The sequence below is a fragment of the Dendrobates tinctorius genome, unplaced genomic scaffold, assembly GCF_039654945.1.
Source record: "Dendrobates tinctorius isolate UK_male_01 unplaced genomic scaffold, ASM3965494v1 ptg000384l, whole genome shotgun sequence".
Taxonomy (NCBI): domain Eukaryota; kingdom Metazoa; phylum Chordata; class Amphibia; order Anura; family Dendrobatidae; genus Dendrobates; species Dendrobates tinctorius.
In genome coordinates this window covers 1,827,535-1,848,027 of record NW_027362050.1, presented here as the reverse complement: position 1 = coordinate 1,848,027, position 20,493 = coordinate 1,827,535, and the positions used below count along the sequence as shown (strand labels likewise).

The 20,493-nt window shown below is 46.4% G+C and overlaps 2 protein-coding genes across 4 annotated transcripts in view; one reads left to right on the top strand and one right to left on the bottom strand.

Annotated features, from left to right (window-relative positions):
* MUS81 (MUS81 structure-specific endonuclease subunit) overlaps positions 1-10,394 on the bottom strand; it is a 122,624-nt gene extending 112,230 nt beyond the window's left edge. For all 3 annotated transcript variants that reach the window (XM_073563219.1, XM_073563211.1, XM_073563220.1), the window contains exon 1: positions 10,317-10,394. The gene's annotated coding sequence lies outside the window, so the exon portion shown is untranslated. The remainder of the gene's footprint in view (positions 1-10,316) is intronic.
* Positions 9,796-19,669, top strand: CFL1 (cofilin 1). The gene is made up of 4 exons (XM_073563222.1): positions 9,796-10,032; positions 15,794-16,101; positions 18,381-18,457; positions 18,552-19,669. Exons 1-4 carry the CDS (start codon positions 9,811-9,813, stop codon positions 18,662-18,664), a joined length of 720 nt encoding a protein of 239 aa, XP_073419323.1. The 5' UTR covers positions 9,796-9,810; the 3' UTR covers positions 18,665-19,669.
* Positions 19,670-20,493: the final 824 nt, after the last annotated feature.

Genomic DNA, 20,493 nt, shown 5'->3' with positions numbered 1-20,493 from the left:
GCCCCGCTGAGATCAGGGAATGGGTGCGTGAGAGGAAACCTGCTACAGTGGAAGAAGCTGCATCTCTCGCTGATGAGGCTCTCACCATCAAGCCTCGGTGGAGAGTTCTGTTGGAGGATGGAGAGAGGCCTACCAGCTCCACAACACCGGTGGCCCCCAGTTCTTCTGTCCCCATTGTTCCCCGTTCCTCTGAGCCACCACCTCGTGTTGATACCTGTGTTAATGTGCCTCCTGTTGCTTCCACTGCGTTTTCTGGAATACGACGAGGAGAGGAAGTAGCAGAGCGCAGGTGTTATGGTTGTGGGCATCCGGGGCATCTGCAGGCCTCATGTCCAGCCAGCTCATGGAGGAATCGTCCTCAAACCCCTACAGCACCTTCAGGTGGGAGCCGACCGGCAGGTTCCCTTACTCCTCGCCCAAGAGGACGCATTGGATGGAGTGAGACACAGCACAGATGCTATCGATGTGGGCAGCCTGGGCATCTGCAAGCCTCCTGCCCAGCTGTTCAAATGAGGATTGATCCTGTACCCAATCATATTATTAATTATGTACAGCCAAGTGCCATGGAGGAAGACGTGTCACCACTAAGTGAGGACTGGCCTAGTGCCTCACCCACCCATGTTGCACCACTAGGAGTTTATGGTGTGCAACCCGCAGCTATGACGACTTCAGCTCATCGAGGTAAGCACTTGCAGGAGGTCGTGCTGGATGGACAAAGACTTGTTGGATTTTGTGACTCAGGAGCTTTCCTCACGCTGGCTGATCCCCGAGTGGTTCGGCCTGAGGCAATCCATAGAGGACCTGGAATTGTCATTGAACTGGCTGGTGGACAATGGAGGACTATTCCCACAGCCACTGTGGATCTGAACTTTGGTTTTGGGGTCAGGCGATGTTTGGTTGGGGTGATGGGTGGTCTGCCTGCAGCTGTTCTCCTGGGCAATGATGTGGGAAAGCTACGATGCCAATTCGTGGCTGCATGAAGCCACATGTAAGTTACGCCATGCCTGTGTGTACTTAACCAGTGACCTGTAGAGGTCCCTAGTACGTACACAAATTAGGAGGGGAAGGGATTGTCATGATTTGTAGTCTTGCCCTGTCCTGTATTTTGTATAATAGGTCATTTAACTTTCCTCTGATTCATTTGCTGTAAATTAACCATGTCTCCTTCCCCCAATACTTTGCAATGTCTTGTGATGTACCTGGACCATAATCTAATTTAGGCTTGTGTCAACAGCTAGTGGAACTTTGGCTATTGTTTTCCTAAGCAGAAGATAACCTACAATACACATCCTGTAGACTAAGTGGAGCCCTTACATTTCTAGAATCTTCTGATGGACCAAACCATTGAATAGTAGGTGTGACCCCTACCCCCCTTCAGATGGACTGATCCCAGGAGCCCTGACAATACATTCTTGCTTTAAGATCAGATGTGAGTTGGATGCTAAAAGAGAAGGATGAGGCTGTCTGAGGAAGCTTCGGCCTCTGTGTGATCGTGGTGGATTTCTGGGACTCTTAAAGGACTATGGTTTTGTGATCTGGCACAAGGATTGTCGGGAGGTGCCCCCGAATCAGTTTCCTGTGGACTTATTTTGGGACTCTGCAAATTACCTTCGTGTTGTTCCTGTTTTTTGGTCAATAAATCTGTTGGATTATTCCCAGGCCTGTTGTCCCTCCTTGCTCTGGAGAATACTCCCGTCACAAGGACAGTAGTGAGGGATGAGGCCATAGCATACAAGAGGACAGTAGTGAGGGATGAGGCCATAGCGTACAAGAGGACAGTAGTGAGGGATGAGGCCATAGCGTACAAGAGGACAGTAGTGAGGGATGAGGCCATAGCGTACAAGAGGACAGTAGAGAGGGATGAGGCCATAGCGTACAAGAGGACAGTAGTGAGGGATGAGGCCATAGCGTACAAGAGGACAGTAGTGAGGGATGAGGCCATAGCGTACAAGAGGACAGTAGTGAGGGATGACGTCATAGAGTACAAGAGGACAGTAGTGAGGGATGAGGCCATAGAGTACAAGAGGACAGTAGTGAGGGATGAGTCCATAGCATACAAGAGGACAGTAGTGAGGGATGAGGCCATAGCATACAAGAGGACAGTAGTGAAGGATGACGTCATAGCGTACAAGAGGACAGTAGAGAGGGATGAGGCCATAGCGTACAAGAGGACAGTAGTGAGGGATGAGGCCACAGCGTACAAGAGGACAGTAGTGAGGGATGAGGCCATAGCGTACAAGGGAACAGTAGTGAGGGATGAGGTCATAGCATACAAGGGGACAGTAGTGTGGGATGACGTCATAGAGTACAAGAGGACAGTAGAGAGGGATAAGGCCATAGCGTACAAGAGGACAGTAGTGAGGGATGAGGCCATAGAGTACAAGAGGACAGTAGTGAGGGATGAGGCCACAGCGTACAATGGAACAGTAGTGAGGGATGAGGTCATAGCATACAAGGGGACAGTAGTGAGGGATGAGGTCATAGAGTACAAGAGGACAGTATTGAGGGATGACGTCATAGCGTACAAGAGGACAGTAGAGAGGGATGAGGCCATAGCGTACAAGAGGACAGTAGTGAGGGATGAGGCCATAGAGTACAAGAGGACAGTAGTGAAGGATGAGGCCACAGCGTACAATGGAACAGTAGTGAGGGATGAGGTCATAGCATACAAGGGGACAGTAGTGAGGGATGAGGTCATAGAGTACAAGAGGACAGTATTGAGGGATGAGGTCATAGAGTACAAGAGGACAGTAGTGAGGGATGAGGTCATAGCGTACAAGAGGACAGTAGAGAGGGATGAGGCCATAGCGTACAAGAGGACAGTAGAGAGGGATGAGGCCATAGCGTACAAGAGGACAGTAGAGAGGGATGAGGCCATAGCATACAAGAGGACAGTAGTGAGGGATGGTGCCATAGCGTACAGGAGGACAGTAGTGAGGGATGAGGCAATAGCGTACAAGAGGACAGTAGTGAGGGATGAGGCCATAGAGTACAAGAGGGCAGTAGTGAGGGATGAGTCCATAGAGTACAAGAGGACAGTAGTGAGGGATGAGTCCATAGCATACAAGAGGACAGTAGTGAAGGATGACATCATAGCGTACAAGAGGACAGTAGAGAGGGATGAGGCCATAGCGTACAAGAGGACAGTAGTGAGGGATGAGGTCATAGCATACAAGGGGACAGTAGTGTGGGATGACGTCAGAGTACAAGAGGACAGTAGAGAGGGATGAGGCCATAGCGTACAAGAGGACAGTAGTGAGGGATGAGGCCATAGAGTACAAGAGGACAGTAGTGAGGGATGAGGCCACAGCGTACAATGGAACAGTAGTGAGGGATGAGGTCATAGCATACAAGGGGACAGTAGTGAGGGATGAGGTCATAGAGTACAAGAGGACAGTATTGAGGGATGAGGTCATAGAGTACAAGAGGACAGTAGTGAGGGATGAGGTCATAGCATACAAGAGGACAGTAGAGAGGGATGAGGCCATAGCGTACAAGAGGACAGTAGAGAGGGATGAGGCCATAGCGTACAAGAGGACAGTAGTGAGGGATGAGGCCATAGCGTACAAGAGGACAGTAGAGAGGGATGAGGCCATAGCATACAAGAGGACAGTAGTGAGGGATGGGGCCATAGCGTACAGGAGGACAGTAGTGAGGGATGAGGCCATAGCGTACAAGGGAATAGTAGTGAGGGATGAGGTCATAGCATACAAGGGGACAGTAGTGTGGGATGACGTCATAGAGTACAAGAGGACAGTAGCGAGGGATGAGGCCATAGCGTACAAGAGGACAGTAGTGAGGGATGAGGCCATAGCTTACAAGAGGACAGTAGTGAGGGATGAGGCCATAGCGTACAAGAGGACAGTAGTGAGGGATGACGTCATAGAGTACAAGAGGACAGTAGTGAGGGATGAGGCCATAGCGTACAAGAGGACAGTAGTGAGGGATGACGTTATAGCGCACAAGAGGACAGTAGTGAGGGATGAGGCCATAGCGTACAAGAGGACAGTAGTGAGGAATGAGGCCATAGCGTACAAGAGGACAGTAGTGAGGGATGAGGCCATAGTGTACAAGAGGACAGTAGTGAGGGATGAGGCCATAGCATACAAGAGGACAGTATTGAGGGATGAGGCCATAGCGTACAAGAGGACAGAAGTGAGGGATGACGTCATAGCGTACAAGAGAACAGTAGTGAGGGATGAGGCCATAGCGTACAAGAGGACAGTAGTGAGGGATGAGGCCATAGCGTACAAGAGGACAGTAGAGAGGGATGAGGCCATAGCGTACAAGGGAATAGTAGTGAGGGATGAGGTCATAGCATACAAGGGGACAGTAGTGTGGGATGACGTCATAGAGTACAAGAGGACAGTAGTGAGGGATGAGGCCATAGCGTACAAGAGGACAGTAGTGAGGGATGAGGCCATAGCTTACAAGAGGACAGTAGTGAGGGATGAGGCCATAGCGTACAAGAGGACAGTAGTGAGGGATGACGTCATAGAGTACAAGAGGACAGTAGTGAGGGATGGGGCCATAGAGTACAAGAGGACAGTAGTGAGGGATGAGGCCATAGCATACAAGAGGACAGTAGTGAGGGATGAGGCCATAGCATACAAGAGGACAGTAGTGAGGGATGAGGCCATAGCGTACAAGAGGACAGTAGTGAGGGATGAGGCCATAGCGTACCAGGGAACAGTAGTGAGGGATGAGGTCATAGCGTACAATGGGACAGTAGTGTGGGATGACGTCATAGCGTACAAGAGGACAGTAGTGAGGGATGACGTCATAGCGTACAAGAGGATAGTAGAGAGGGATGAGGCCATAGCGTACAAGAGGACAGTAGAGAGGGATGAGGCCATAGCGTACAAGAGGACAGTAGTGAGGGATGAGGCCATAGCGTACAAGAGGACAGTAGAGAGGGATGAGGCCATAGCGTACAAGAGGACAGTAGTGAGGGATGAGGCCATAGCGTACAAGAGGACAGTAGTGAGGGATGACGTTATAGCGCACAAGAGGACAGTAGTGAGGGATGAGGCCATAGCGTACAAGAGGACAGTAGTGAGGAATGAGGCCATAGCGTACAAGAGGACAGTAGTGAGGGATGAGGCCAAAGCGTACAAGAGGACAGTAGTGAGGGATGAGGCCATAGCATACAAGAGGACAGTATTGAGGGATGAGGCCATAGCGTACAAGAGGACAGAAGTGAGGGATGACGTCATAGCGTACAAGAGAACAGTAGTGAGGGATGAGGCCATAGCGTACAAGAGGACAGTAGTGAGGGATGAGGCCATAGCGTACAAGAGGACAGTAGAGAGGGATGAGGCCATAGCGTACAAGAGGACAGTAGTGAGGGATGAGGCCATAGCATACAAGAGGACAGTAGTGAGGGATGAGGCCATAGCGTACAAGAGGACAGTAGTGAGGGATGAGGCCATAGCGTACCAGGGAACAGTAGTGAGGGATGAGGTCATAGCGTACAATGGGACAGTAGTGTGGGATGACGTCATAGCGTACAAGAGGACAGTAGTGAGGGATGACGTCATAGCGTACAAGAGGATAGTAGAGAGGGATGAGGCCATAGCGTACAAGAGGACAGTAGAGAGGGATGAGGCCATAGCGTACAAGAGGACAGTAGTGAGGGATGAGGCCATAGCGTACAAGAGGACAGTAGAGAGGGATGAGGCCATAGCGTACAAGAGGACAGTAGTGAGGGATGAGGCCATAGCGTACAAGAGGACAGTAGTGAGGGATGACGTTATAGCGCACAAGAGGACAGTAGTGAGGGATGAGGCCATAGCGTACAAGAGGACAGTAGTGAGGAATGAGGCCATAGCGTACAAGAGGACAGTAGTGAGGGATGAGGCCAAAGCGTACAAGAGGACAGTAGTGAGGGATGAGGCCATAGCATACAAGAGGACAGTATTGAGGGATGAGGCCATAGCGTACAAGAGGACAGAAGTGAGGGATGACGTCATAGCGTACAAGAGAACAGTAGTGAGGGATGAGGCCATAGCGTACAAGAGGACAGTAGTGAGGGATGAGGCCATAGCGTACAAGAGGACAGTAGAGAGGGATGAGGCCATAGCGTACAAGAGGACAGTAGTGAGGGATGAGGCCATAGCATACAAGAGGACAGTAGTGAGGGATGAGGCCATAGCGTACAAGAGGACAGTAGTGAGGGATGACGTCATAGAGTACAAGAGGACAGTAGTGAGGGATGAGGCCATAGAGTACAAGAGGACAGTAGTGAGGGATGAGGCCATAGCATACAAGAGGACAGTAGTGAGGGATGAGGCCATAGCATACAAGAGGACAGTAGTGAGGGATGAGGCCATAGCATACAAGAGGACAGTAGTGAGGGATGAGGCCATAGCATACAAGAGGACAGTAGTGAGGGATGACGTCATAGCGTTCAAGAGGACAGTAGAGAGGGATGAGGCCATAGCGTACAAGAGGACAGTAGTGAGGGATGAGGCCACAGCGTACAAGAGGACAGTAATGAGGGATGAGGCCATAGCGTACAAGGTAACAGTAGTGAGGGATGAGGTCTTAGCGTACAAGGGGACAGTAGTGTGGGATGACGTCATAGAGTACAAGAGGACAGTAGAGAGGGATGAGGCCATAGCGTACAAGAGGACAGTAGTGAGGGATGAGGCCATAGAGTACAAGAGGACAGTAGTGAGGGATGAGGCCACAGCGTACAATGGAACAGTAGTGAGGGATGAGGTCATAGCATACAAGGGGACAGTAGTGAGGGATGAGGTCATAGAGTACAAGAGGACAGTATTGAGGGATGAGGTCATAGAGTACAAGAGGACAGTAGTGAGGGATGAGGTCATAGCATACAAGAGGACAGTAGAGAGGGATGAGGCCATAGCGTACAAGAGGACAGTAGAGAGGGATGAGGCCATAGCGTACAAGAGGACAGTAGAGAGGGATGAGGCCATAGCCTACAAGAGGACAGTAGTGAGGGATGAGGCCATAGCGTAAAAGAGGACAGTAGTGAGGGATGAGGCCATAGCATACAAGAGGACAGTAGTGAGGGATGACGTCATAGAGTACAAGAGGACAGTAGTGAGGGATGAGGCCATAGAGTACAAGAGGACAGTAGTGAGTGATGAGTCCATAGCATACAAGAGGACAGTAGTGAGGGATGAGGCCATAGCATACAAGAGGACAGTAGTGAAGGATGACGTCATAGCGTACAAGAGGACAGTAGAGAGGGATGAGGCCATAGCGTACAAGAGGACAGTAGTGAGGGATGACGTCATAGCGTACAAGAGGACAGTAGTGAGGGGTGAGGCCATAGCGTACAAGAGGACAGTAGTGATTAGGTTGAGGGTGCCAACAATTTTGTCTGGCCCATTTTGGGGGTTTAATGTGAAATGATGTCCAATTTTCCATTTTTTTTTCTGTTTTTATTGTTTGTGTTGTTCCAATAAACATGTGTATGACAAAATGTGTAATGGTAACAATTTTCTGTAATAATTTCAAGAGTGTCCACAATTCTCTCCAGGAAAAACATCATGGACAGACTGATATTCTGCAAGAGGTACAGGGAGTGGACTGCTGAGGCTGGGGTAAAGTCATTTTCTTTGATGAATCCCCTTTTCGATTGTTTGGGACATCTGGAAAACGGCTTATTCGGAGAAGACCAGGTGAGCGCTACCACCAGTCTTGTCTCATGCCAACTGTCAAGCATCCTGAAACCATTCATGTGTGGGGTTGCTTCTCAGCCAAGGGAATGGGCTCTCTCAGTCTTGCCTAAAAACACAGCCATAAATAAAGAACGGTACCAGAATGTCCTCCGAGAGCAACTTCTCCCAACCGTCCAAGAGCAGTTTGGCGATCAACAATGCCTTTTTCAACATGATGGAGCACCTTGCCATAAAGCAAAGGTGATAACTAAATGGCTCAGGGAACAAAACATAGAGATTTTGGGACCATGGCCTGGAAACTCCCCAGATCTTAATCCCATTGAGAACTTGTGGTCAATCATCAAGAGACGGGTGGACAAACAAAAACCTTCAAATTCAGACAAAATAAAAGCATTGATTTTGTAAGAATGGACTGCTATCAGTCAGGATTTGATCCAGAAGTTGATTGAGAGCATGCCAGGGAGAATTGCTGAGGTCCTGAAGAAGAAGGGTCAACACTGCAAATATTGACTTGCTGCATTAACTCATTCTGTCAATATAACCTTTTGTTACTCATAATATGATTGCAATTATATTTCTGTATGTGATAGAAACATCTGACAAACACACATAAAAACCAGAGGGCAGCAGATCATGTGAAAATATAATATTTGTGTCACTCTCAAAACTTTTGGCCATGACTGTATAATATAAAACCCCTATATACCACACAGCTTCCTATATATAATACACAGCCCCTATATATAATACAAAACCCTATATACCTCATAGCTCCTTATATATAATACACAACCCTTATATATATCTCACAGCTTTCTATATGTAACGCAACCCCTATATATTATACACAACCCCTATATACCACACAGCTCCCTATATCATACACAACCCCTATATACCACACAGCTCCCTATATCATACACAACCCCTATATACCACACAGCTCCCTATATCATACACAACCCCTATATACCACACAGCTCCCTATATATTATACACAACCCCTATATACCACACAGCTCCCTATATATAATACATAGCCCCTATATATACCACACAGCTCCCTATATATTATACACAACCCCTATATACCACACAGCTCCCTATATATTATACACAACCCCTATATACCACACAGCTCCCTATATATTATACACAACCCCTATATACCACACAGCTCCCTATATATTATACACAACCCCTATATACCACACAGCTCCCTATATCATACACAACCCCTATATACCACACAGCTCCCTATATATTATACACAACCCCTATAGACCACACAGCTCCCTATATATAATACATAGCCCCTATATATACCACACAGCTCCCTATATATTATACACAACCCCTATATACCACACAGCTCCCTATATATTATACACAACCCATATATACCACACAGCTCCCTATATATAATACATAGCCCCTATATATACCACACAGCTCCCTATATATTATACACAACCCCTATATACCACACAGCTCCCTATATATTATACACAACCCCTATATACCACACAGCTCCCTATATATAATACATAGCCCCTATATATACCACACAGCTCCCTATATATTATACACAACCCCTATATACCACACAGCTCCCTATATATAATACACAACCCCTATATATACCACACAGCTCCCTATATATTATACACAACCCCTATAGACCACACAGCTCCCTATATATAATACATAGCCCCTATATATACCACACAGCTCCCTATATATTATACACAACCCCTATATACCACACAGCTCCCTATATATTATACACAACCCCTATATACCACACAGCTCCCTATATATAATACATAGCCCCTATATATACCACACAGCTCCCTATATATTATACACAACCCCTATAGACCACACAGCTCCCTATATATAATACATAGCCCCTATATATACCACACAGCTCCCTATATATTATACACAACCCCTATATACCACACAGCTCCCTATATATTATACACAACCCCTATATACCACACAGCTCCCTATATATAATACATAGCCCCTATATATACCACACAGCTCCTATCTGACGCTGGTGACAGCGCTAGCCCCGCCCCCGTGTCAGGCAGTGGCCGCAGTCGGTAGAAGCTCCTCCCCCCGCCGTCCTCTGCCTACAATCCCCGGCATGCCCTGCGCGCACGGACAGGAAGCCTGCCCCTCCCTCTTCATTGTGCAGCGCTTAAAGAAAGCGGAAGGAGGAGACGGAGAGGCTTCATTTCGGTGTGAGTCTGTCAGGCGGCTGCACGGTCTCTTTCTGTCATCTCTTGACGCTCCCGGCTGCCTTCCCCTTCCTGCCTCCGGCTCCCTCTTCGCCTCATCTAACCCACTAACCCGAGAATCCACCATGGTGAGTAGCGCGCTCCCGGGGAGGGGGAGCCGCACACTGCGGACGGGTCTACGCCCCAGTGCAGCCGGCGGGGGCAGCTCCCTCATGCCGCCATTTTCTGCGCCCCCCTGTCAGGCAGCTCGTCGTTAGGTGCCTCATTCCCTCAGCAGTTATATAGGGAGGAAAGCGCTATAGCGCGGCTTGTCAGGGGACCGGCCGCTGTGAGGAGGGTGACCCGGCTTGTGTGTAGGCCCTGGTGGGAGCGGGGGGGGGCAGAATACTCGGCGGCGGCTGCTGGCTCTTACCGGTGACGTCTTGTGTAGCAACCGAGGCCGGCGGGAGGGGGCGCGCCCGGTGACGCGGTGTAATGGGGGGGGGGGGGGGGGACGCGCGCTCGCGCTCGCGCTCTTGTCGAGGAGATGAAAGGGCGGGAACGGCGCGCGCCGGTCTCTGGGTGTGGCCTGATGAATTAGAGCGCTGGCCCCGCCCCGTGTGTAAGGAGGAGGGGATTGGCTGAGACGCGCAGCTGCCCCGTATTCTGCTCCAGCCACCTCACGAGGCGCGGCCCCTGCCTGACACAGCGCCCGTGCGCGGCGCCTCCTCCGGGTGTCAGGACCGCGTGCCTGCCCCCCTCCTTCCCCTCACTCTAGGGAGCCGGTCACCCTTCATGGTGGCTCTACCGTCAGTCTATAGGGGGCGCCATTTCTGCGGTTTCCACCGGACGTGTGATATTGCCCGCGTGATGTGTGGCCGCAGGCGGAGCCTGTGCTGTCAGCCGCAACTGAGCACGTGACCCCGTGCCAGACACCCGGGGATAATGGCAGGACCCGGGAGAGGGCGTGCAACCCCTTCCAGGCCACTTAGATTTTTTTTTTTCTAGGAGGAGAAACTCACATGGCACTGACTGTATGTCAGTGTGGCTAGTGATGCCAGTTTTTTTTAAGATCCATAACTGCTGCAGGACTTTTTTTTTTTTATATATTTTTCTCTTGTGCCATCTGTAGCTCTACTTGTGATTGCTTTTTATTGCATTTTGAGATGAGGGCTGTGAGACGGACAGCAGATTTTGAGTTGAGGCGTACCATCACCTCCTTTCTTTATACACCTTGCAGCAGACACGGGATGTACAACTATGTCCTTACACTAGGAATGGGTGTAATACAAGGCGTCCACATGAGATTACTGGCCAGTGGGGCATCAGCTTCTTAGAGGAGTTGTCAGGACTTGACAATTTAGAGAGGTCTATGGGGAGACGGGTGACTGACCTCCATCGAGCAGCTGACATCTGCTACAGTAGCAGATATATGCTTGCAATGTATAGGGGCAGAGCAGTTTACCCCAGTCCTTGCTGACTAGCAAGTTTATTAAAATGCCACTATAGTAGTGTAAAGTACACCAGAATTGCACTCAGTCCCTGACTAGAGTAAAGTTTGGAGTCATGTGGAAAATGAGTCTTAGGCTATGTGCACACAATGCAGATTTAGTGTGGATCCGCAGCGGATTTTTCCGTGCAGAAACGCTGCGGATCCGCACTGTGATTTACAGTACCATATAAATCAATGGGGGGGGGGGGGGAGCTGTGCAGACGCTGTGGAAAATGGAGTGTGGATTTGCTGTGGTTTTCAAACAACTGCATGTGACTTCTTTTGTGCAGTTTTCCACCTGCTCCATTCTCCAAATCTGCAGGGGCAAAACCGCACAAACTGCAGTAAATCCGCAAAGAAAAAGCAAGAAATCCGCTGTAAAAATGCAGGTCATTTGACCTGCAGTTTTTGTGATCTGTGCACAAAAAACGCATGCACAGAATCCGCACCGTGTGCAGTCAGCCTTATAGGGCTTGTCCAGTACTTGGACGTCTCTTCTCCTTATAAATTTTTGGCCCTGATAAAGTAAAACACTATGCTCTCCTCCCATGAATGGTGTTGGTACAGGAGGTAAGTATATGCTTTTTTTATTTGGGCCAAGTGGGTATGATAAGTTGTCCAAGTAGTGGACAACTTTAATGAACTTGAGGCCTAAACTTTTACCTGTCACAAAAGCTTTTTGGATGAGTCAGTAGTTGAATGTCTGTCTCTGCTTAAATAGAAAGTATTCTGAGAACAAGACCTCAGACTCCAGGCAGCTTTAGACTAATTTGTTAAACTTGTGAGAACCCTCTAATGAGGAACTATAAATGGGGTTGAGCAAATGGCTTTGGATAACTCCTTATCTAAAAAGCTATAGTGCTTATCGAATAGCTGCATCAGGAACCTGGATACCTGAAGCGCTCCCGATAATCAGCTGTTTGGCACTGCATGTGTTGCAACTGTCACAGCACATGCATGGAAAGCCTGCATTGGGGTCTTCATGCATGTGCTGTGACAGTAACACAGCTGCAGCGCCAAACAGCTGATTATCGGAAGCGCTCCAGGTATCCAGGTTCCCGATGCAGCTGTTTGGATAAGGAGTAATCTGAAGCTATTTGCTCAACACGAATTATAAATTAATCAGTTCTCTGATGTAAAAGGAAGAAAAATCTTTACTGGTTATATATATATATATATATATATATATATATATATATATATATATATATATATATACCCTGCAGAGATGGTGCCGTATAACGATTATGGCTGCTGGAGAAGCATTTTGGTGATTGCATGTAAGGCCACTGAAGCCAGTCACAGTGCCATCCCTGTCAGCCATTATATGCCCTTGGCTGTGTAGTATATAAGGCTGTTGAGTTTGTATAAAATGGACTGACTCCTAAAATGAGTGCATAAGTACTGTAAATGTTTTCATAATTTGGGAACATTATAAAACATCCTGTGAATGTCTGTCCTGATTCAAGGATCTGGGCTGCACATCATGTACATACTCGGTAGTGACCAGGGCTGGGGAGTGAGTCACAGAAATGTCTGAGTTGGTTTGGCTACTAACTCCATAGCACTCCTATTATAGTAACGTGTATCCATTGAAGTTAGTTTGTGTGAGTTGCTGCAACCCCTTGTGACATAATGCAGACATGTTTCTAATTCTAAACCAATTCTGTCTGCTGTGTTAACTGGAAGAGACTGCAGGGTGAGTCTACATTTGTGGTGTGACCATTCATGTTGGGCTATACTTGGGGGGGCCCCCACTTACTGAAGCTTTAAAGTGCACCTGGCGCCTGTTTTGGCCACTATAAGATGCAGCCCTCTGCCTTTCAGGGCTTATCTACAGCATTCTTTAATGCTGTAGGTAATCCCCCTGATCCAACGTGCAAGATAAGAAAATAAGCTTTATTATATTCACCGGGTGGCGTCTGGTCTGATGGGTATCGCAGGTCTGGGTCCAGTGCCTTCCATTTTCTTGCAATGCCGCCCTCCTGCTTGCTTCATGGCTCTGGCTTCGAGCTCCTGCACAGACTTACTTTCTCTGCTGTATTGAGGGCAAAGTACTGCAGTGTGCAGATGCTGGGAAAGGTCAGAGGCAACAGGGCAGAGTATGCCCACACAGGAGCACGATGCCAGGAGTGAAACACCTCCCACACACAGTGAGTATAACATTCAGGTCAGACCAAGGGCTTTTCTACAGCGTTCTATAATGCTGTAGATAAGACCTTAAGGGCGGTGGCCACATCTTATAGCGGCTAAAACGGGTGACAGGTTCCCTTTAATGGCAGAATTGGCACAAGGCTGCACTACAACTTAGAGTTTTGTTCGTCTTGTGCCATTTTCACCCAGCTGTGACAAAGTGGGCAGAAGCATGGCAACCCCTACTCATCAAATTCATAACTAGCTATTGAGGAGGTAGCATGTCTCCTCAAGACCACCATGTAAAGAGCCAGTCTTGCTGAATCCAGGCGGTAATCTTATGATGCTAGTTATAGTTGTCTATAAGAACTGGTCAGGTTCCAGCTGCTTTTGTTTTTCCTTTTTGTAAGTTGAGAATCAACCAGACTTGGTCAGGTGTATGGTCTTTTTATATATATATATATTCTATATTCCAGAAGGTTTCGTCTTTGACTTGCTCGTACATGAACGCTCAGCTTGGCAGAACATGCTTGTGGGCAGGATGGAGCTATCTGCTGCCATACACCTCTGGATGCTGATCTTCCAAGGGGAAGAAAATTGGCCCTTCTGTTGCAATATGCCTGATTTTTTTTTTTAATTTTTTTTTATTCTCCATCACTTGACATCCTTTCACAGAGGAGCTGCTCAGCCCCCATATGCATTCGATGGATCAGCTGTGGTCGCTGGCATCAGGGGCTTATCTACAGCATTCTGTAATGCTGTAGATAAGCCTCTGATGAAACCTGAAAAAGGAGTTAGATAATACTCACCCAGGGGTGTTCCTGGTCCAGAGGGAGTCACTGTCTGGTCCGGCACCTCCCATCTTGCAGTGATGACTTCATCTTCATTCCTGGCTGTTGTGGCTCTGGCGCAGGACCTCTTACAGTGCCTGCACACTGCAGTAATCTGCTCAGTGTGCCTGCACCAGAGCCGCACTGGCCAGGAATGAAGAGTATGTCATCGCTGCAAGATGGGAGATGTCGGACCAGACTGTGATTCCCGCCGGACGAGACTGTGATTCCCTCCAGACCATGAACACCCCTGGGTGAGTGTAATCTAAGGGCCCTGTCACACATGGCAATCTCGCTAGCAAGATCGCTGCTGAGTCACAACTTTTGTGACACAACAGCGATCTCACCAGTGAGATCGCTGTGTGACAGCAACTGGCCCCCCTGCCAGGATCACTGCAAGAAACCGCTGGACATTAATTTTTTTTATTTTTTTTTTTGTCGCTGGCTGCACGCATTGCTGCATGTGACAGGCGGGAGACCAGCGATCAGCTATAAAATAATAAAAAATATTGTTCTCACCTTCTGGCATCCTGCGCAGTCTTCCCACCTCTCTTCATGCTCCCGGTCCCAGTAATCCTTTGCAAGAATGACCGTGAGACTTTGCGATCCTGTGAGAACAGACATCATCATGGTAATTCTCGCTAAGGATTACTGGGACCAGAGCATGGAGAGGCGGAATGCTGCACGAGACATCGGAAGGTGAGAATGACAATTTTTATTTTAATTCTATTTATGGCATCAGCGCTAACGAACACAGTGATGCCGCGCATGTGGCGTCGCTGTGCTAATCGCTGGTGAAGCTGTCTGTTTGACAACTCACCAGCAATCACATAGCGTCTTACCAGCGATCCTGACACATTGATACCGTTGTCGGGATTGCTGGTAAGTCTGTGTGACTCCAGCTTAACTCCTTTTTCTTTGGTTTCATCAGGGGTTAATCTACATGCAGCATTACAGAATGCTGTAGATAAGCCCTTGATGCCGGTGGCTGCAGCTGATGGGCAAAAAAAGGGGTGACAGATTCCCTTTAATTTCTTATTCCTGGGGCAGATTAGAGAAGAGCAGGGTTAACCTGTCTTGAAGGCACAGTAACAGGACACATAAAATAATGCACTTCCACAACTTGTGTAATTACCAGTCGTTATAAAGTTGATTCTGCTGCACTGTCTGTGCAAGCTATCATAATGCCAGCATCGCCTAATAATCCCAAGGACAATCCTGAATGCCTACGTCCAGCTTACCGTTAGATGACTGGATATGACTAATGGGGTGGGATCTCATGTGGGTGTGGAGATGGGACTGTTTTTAACAATACAATCGTCCCTTTGTATGTGCTGCAATGGTGGGCTACATGACATAATGGTTTGGAAGACTGCTGCATTTTTTTCACTCATTTTGGCCTGAGAAACGGCTCTTTGATCTACCCTTCACTTTATATCTTTTATTCTCTTCTAGGCCTCCGGTGTGATGGTTTCCGATGTTGTCGTTGAAATCTTCAATGCAATGAAGGTTCGCAAGTCCTGTACTTCTGAGGAGGCAAAGAAGCGCCTGAAGGCTGTCATATTCTGCCTGAGTCCTGACAAGAAAACAATTATTCCAGAAGAAGGCAAACAAATCTTAGTAGGAGATTGTGGTGAAAAAATCGACGATCCCTACAAGTTCTTTGTGGAAATGCTACCCTGTGATGACTGCCGCTATGCCCTTTATGACTGCTGCTATGAAACAAAGGAGACTAGGAAGGAGGACCTTGTCTTTTTTTTCTGGTGAGATGCTGAGACAGAAATTGCACTAGGAATTCAGAAAGTAATCCTTCAAAAGGAAATGATGAAACTTGGGGATGAATAAGGACCTGGAGGAGGAAATGTCACTTGATTAGCAAGTTAAGCAATAAAATTGATATATCAGTAGGGTAGACAATAAATGTCTGACTGCTGGAACCTTAGCTGTTTAGAAACTTCTGTTATCATGCTACAGATAACTGTAAGGAGACTTCCTAGGAAATGTACTAAAAAAAATCTTTCATGTGATAAGATTTTTGGATGTCACATTCTCCATACAAGAATTTGTAGGTTGACTATGCTAATCTAAAGGGTTAGTGTAGCTGGGTGCTATGTGGGAACTGTGCAACCCTGCGATGGACCTCTTTAGAGATCAATTAAAGGGATTGTAGACTTCTGAATCTGATCACCATGCAGTGTGCAAGCTGTAAGGATTCGCTGGTATTGGCTATGTATGTGATTTGCAAACTCAGACTAGATGTGCTTGGCTTATATCAATACAACTGAATTGGGAGAAGCAGATCATGTCCTAGTCTGGTGTCCTACCCACTCACCAGCAATGAAGCCCTATAAGTATGTTCACCATGTGCTTTCGGGATTCAGAAGTCTGCAGTCAGAATAACTACAGACTAGACAACTTATTTAATGTTGAAAATATGACTATCCATGAAGCTTCTGCTCATATCTTCCAGCTCCTGAGTTTACCACTTGTAATTTCATGCATGTACTTTGTTGTTCTCTTGGTTGGATACAGTATGTTCTTGCCACTTTGATCTTTGTCTGTATATTGGTTCCAGTAGTGATGGTCAGTTCTGTATATTGGTCCCAGTAAGTCATTTACTTCCCAGACTGTTCAGTATGCAGGAGTACATGTGTCCAATCCAAGTATCTCCCATAATTCAGATGAATGTGGTTGAGGCAGTGGTAGGGCCTAGAAAACTGCTGATTATCTTCCCAAGGAAGGTGAGGACTGGAGGATTTAGATGATGCTGGTATAAGGCCGTAACATGATTACTGGCCATGGAGGACGCTTAATACAAATTCTTAACCAGAAGTGGTAATATATTGGGCAAGTGTTAACTAATCCTACTTCAGCAGTTTGTCTATTTTTTTTTTTTTCTTTTTTAATCAAAGGCAGTGTTTGTATATGGTAGATTCTGCACATAAAAAGTAAAGCATCAGCTTTGCCACACTTTAGTTAAAATCCTCATGTAATAGTTGTGGCAAATTTCACAGAATTTTTTTTCTTTTTTTTTTCCATTGTGTGAACCTACCAGGGCACCAAATTTTGGCACATCTGGCTTAGTCATACTTGTCTTGGTTGACAGCACCTCCAAATCAGTTACTGGTGGAACAATTTTATAGAAAATCCTAATTAACCTTGGAGTTGGGGTGGGGACTAATGTAAAATGCAGCAGTCTGTACATGGCATAAGCAAGGGACATAATGATCAGTTTCACTTCAAATAAAACTCCACTTTTCAATGTTGATGAGCTTGAGCAGTTAAGTATCTAGGCTCTCGTTGGGCATGTGTCTGGAAATCTGGTAGATTCCAGCAGTTTTTAAGTAGTCTTTGATGATCATATACTTCTGCTTATGAACACAAATGTGAGCTAACCCTTGCAGCAAAGGAAGATACCACTTGGTATCTTCATACCTGTGTGCAGTGGTCTCCCTCCATAGATCATGCAAATCATTCAGGGTTACAATAATGTAGCTTTACTGTTCATGTAACTTGTGATAGTTTAACAGATTTCCACTTGCAGATCTCTGTAAGCTACTAATTAAGTGAACTAGTGCATTCATTGTAATGCCACAAGGGTTAAGGACAGCAATAGACTGCAGTAGTATCTAGATCAGTAGACTGAGTATCCCAATTTTGTGAGCTGTTAAAGGCAAGAACCCTTCTAAGACACTTTGCCCTAAACAGTCACCAGTGACCCATGTATAGAGTTAATTAGTATAACACTTTCACATAGTACTTGATTGGCATTTTGGCCAAACCCTAAACTGACTACCCAGTCAAGACTACCCCAGCATAAGCTATCTCTGCTGCAGCCTAAACTGGGACTAGCACAATGTGCATGTGCCAGAGCTGGTTTGCATTGATTTAGCATCTTTTATTGCTTTTGAACTTGGAGCATTGTGATTACTCTTAACAGCTACCAGTCTGGCATCTATAAAATACAAATCTTTGACCATTGAGGATATGGTTTGGATTCCCCAGTACTAATTTATTTATTTATTTTATTTTTTTTTTGCAGGGCTCCTGATGAAGCACCACTGAAAAGCAAAATGATATATGCCAGTTCTAAAGATGCAATCAAGAAGAAATTTGCAGGTAAGTCCCTGAAACTTAACTAATTATATTCACATCATTCATGGAAATGGGTGACATTCACACTTTTTTTTTTTTTTTTCCCCTCCTTTTTCAGGTTGTAAGCACGAGGTGCAGGTAAACAACAGAGCTGATATAAGAGACCGTTGTACCCTGGCTGAGAAACTTGGTGGCAACACTGTCACCTCCGTGGAAGGAATACCTCTGTGAAGACCTCATTGCCTCCACTCCCAGTGTCTGTGCCACTTCTTAAAGGGGCTTCCATGTTATGATCTCCCAACAGGGTCTCCTCTGTTAACCCTTAAACCCTACGCTCTCTTGATGAGGGAATCATTCATTCTACAAGCAGGCTTCTTCAAGCCATCCCCCTGCCCCAGCAGGCATTAATGTCCCTGTAGTACTTTGGGTTTTTGTTTGTTTTTTCCTTCCATCCAACAGAGGCAGCTCTCCATTCTAGTTATGAACTGGTCCTCCTTGCCCCTTCATTTGTCACTTGCCTCCTAAGCTGAGTTATTTTGCCAAATGCAACCTGGCATCTTACCCTTTCCCCCCTCACTGCTCAGTGGTTACAAAACTGGGCTCTGTAGATGTGGATACCATAATGTAGACACTTACTCATGATGCAAATTGTGGATCAAATTGCAACCCATAATGTGCTGCTTGTGGGTTGGCCTCTAACATTCCCAGAACCAGCTTTTCATTTTGTCAGATAAGTGCACCTCCAAATTCCACTTTAGTTCAACATTCCCTTTTTTTTTTTTTTTTTTTCCTCCTGGCATCTTGCAGGGTATTAAGTACTTGTATTGTTAGGAAACCTTTTTAAGAAGCTTGTAATGGCACCTTTATTTGTAAACCTCCAGTAGCACAGAATTCCTTAAGTTAAGCAGAGTATAGGACACAGCTCTTTTGCTCCAGTCCAGCATTCCATATTTCGTTTTTTGAAATAGATGGCTGCACATTAAGTGTTTTTTGCCAATTTCCTCAATTCGATGACCCTTATTTGAACACTTGTGTGTTTAGAGGTGGGTCTATTGGGAGAGTAAAGAAATAGATGACTGAAGCCTTTCACCACTTAAAGTCCCTTTTCCCAACCCCTGTCCCCTCAGTCACTTGTTCATTGCGGTCTATAATTCCTTTTGTCTTGCGTTACTAATATGGAAGTCATAATGGCAGTTCTGACATTAATAAACCAATAAAGGAATCTGTTTCATGTTGTCTTTGGTTTTGCTATGCCGTTTCCTTAAGGGGGATTGTTGTCCAAAATGACAGGATGGGTATTAAATGTCCGGTTGCTGAGGCCAACAGATCCGCAGAGAAGAATCTACTGGTCCAGTCAGTCTCCTGATGTAGCAAAAGAGGAATTGCAGCCGTGTCTCTGGATACAATTGCTGGGTAATGTCTAGAGAACCCTTTGGGGTTTTTTGTCATTTGCCAAACCTTAAGTATCTGCCTCTTCATCAACTCTCTTGTGCTTCACCAAATGTTACTACAGCCAAAGCTGCCTTACACCTCTAGCTTGAACCAGATTTGCCCAAAAGGCCATTGACTGACTTGGTCTGTTTTATTAGTTTGTGCTCAAATCACATTCAGCAAAGTAATGGCTTCATTAAAGTTGCTGGATTTCCTGAATCCCATTTATTTGGGGACAGGTGGGTGTCTGAGTTGAAGGCTGTACAGATGAGGGGAAATGTGTGATGGTAGGTTCACACTAGGCTTTTTTTTTTTTTTATAAAACCTGATCTCTTGATGGAAAAGTTGCAGAACATTCTCATTATTATTTTTGTGCAGATTTGGCATGCTAGATATCTCTTGTGCATGCTAATTAGTGCTGAAAAAGTCCTAGAAGATCTCTGGTTTTGGCACAAATGCAGCAAAACCTAAACTGCATTTTTTTTTTTTTTTTTTTTTTTTTTTAACCACCCATTCTTTTCAATGAGTGGAAAACAAGTGACATGCTGTATTTTGCAAAATACTGATGACTAAACCAAGGTGTGTACACAAGACTTCTGAATTCTCAGACTCTGCTGGTATTGAAACAC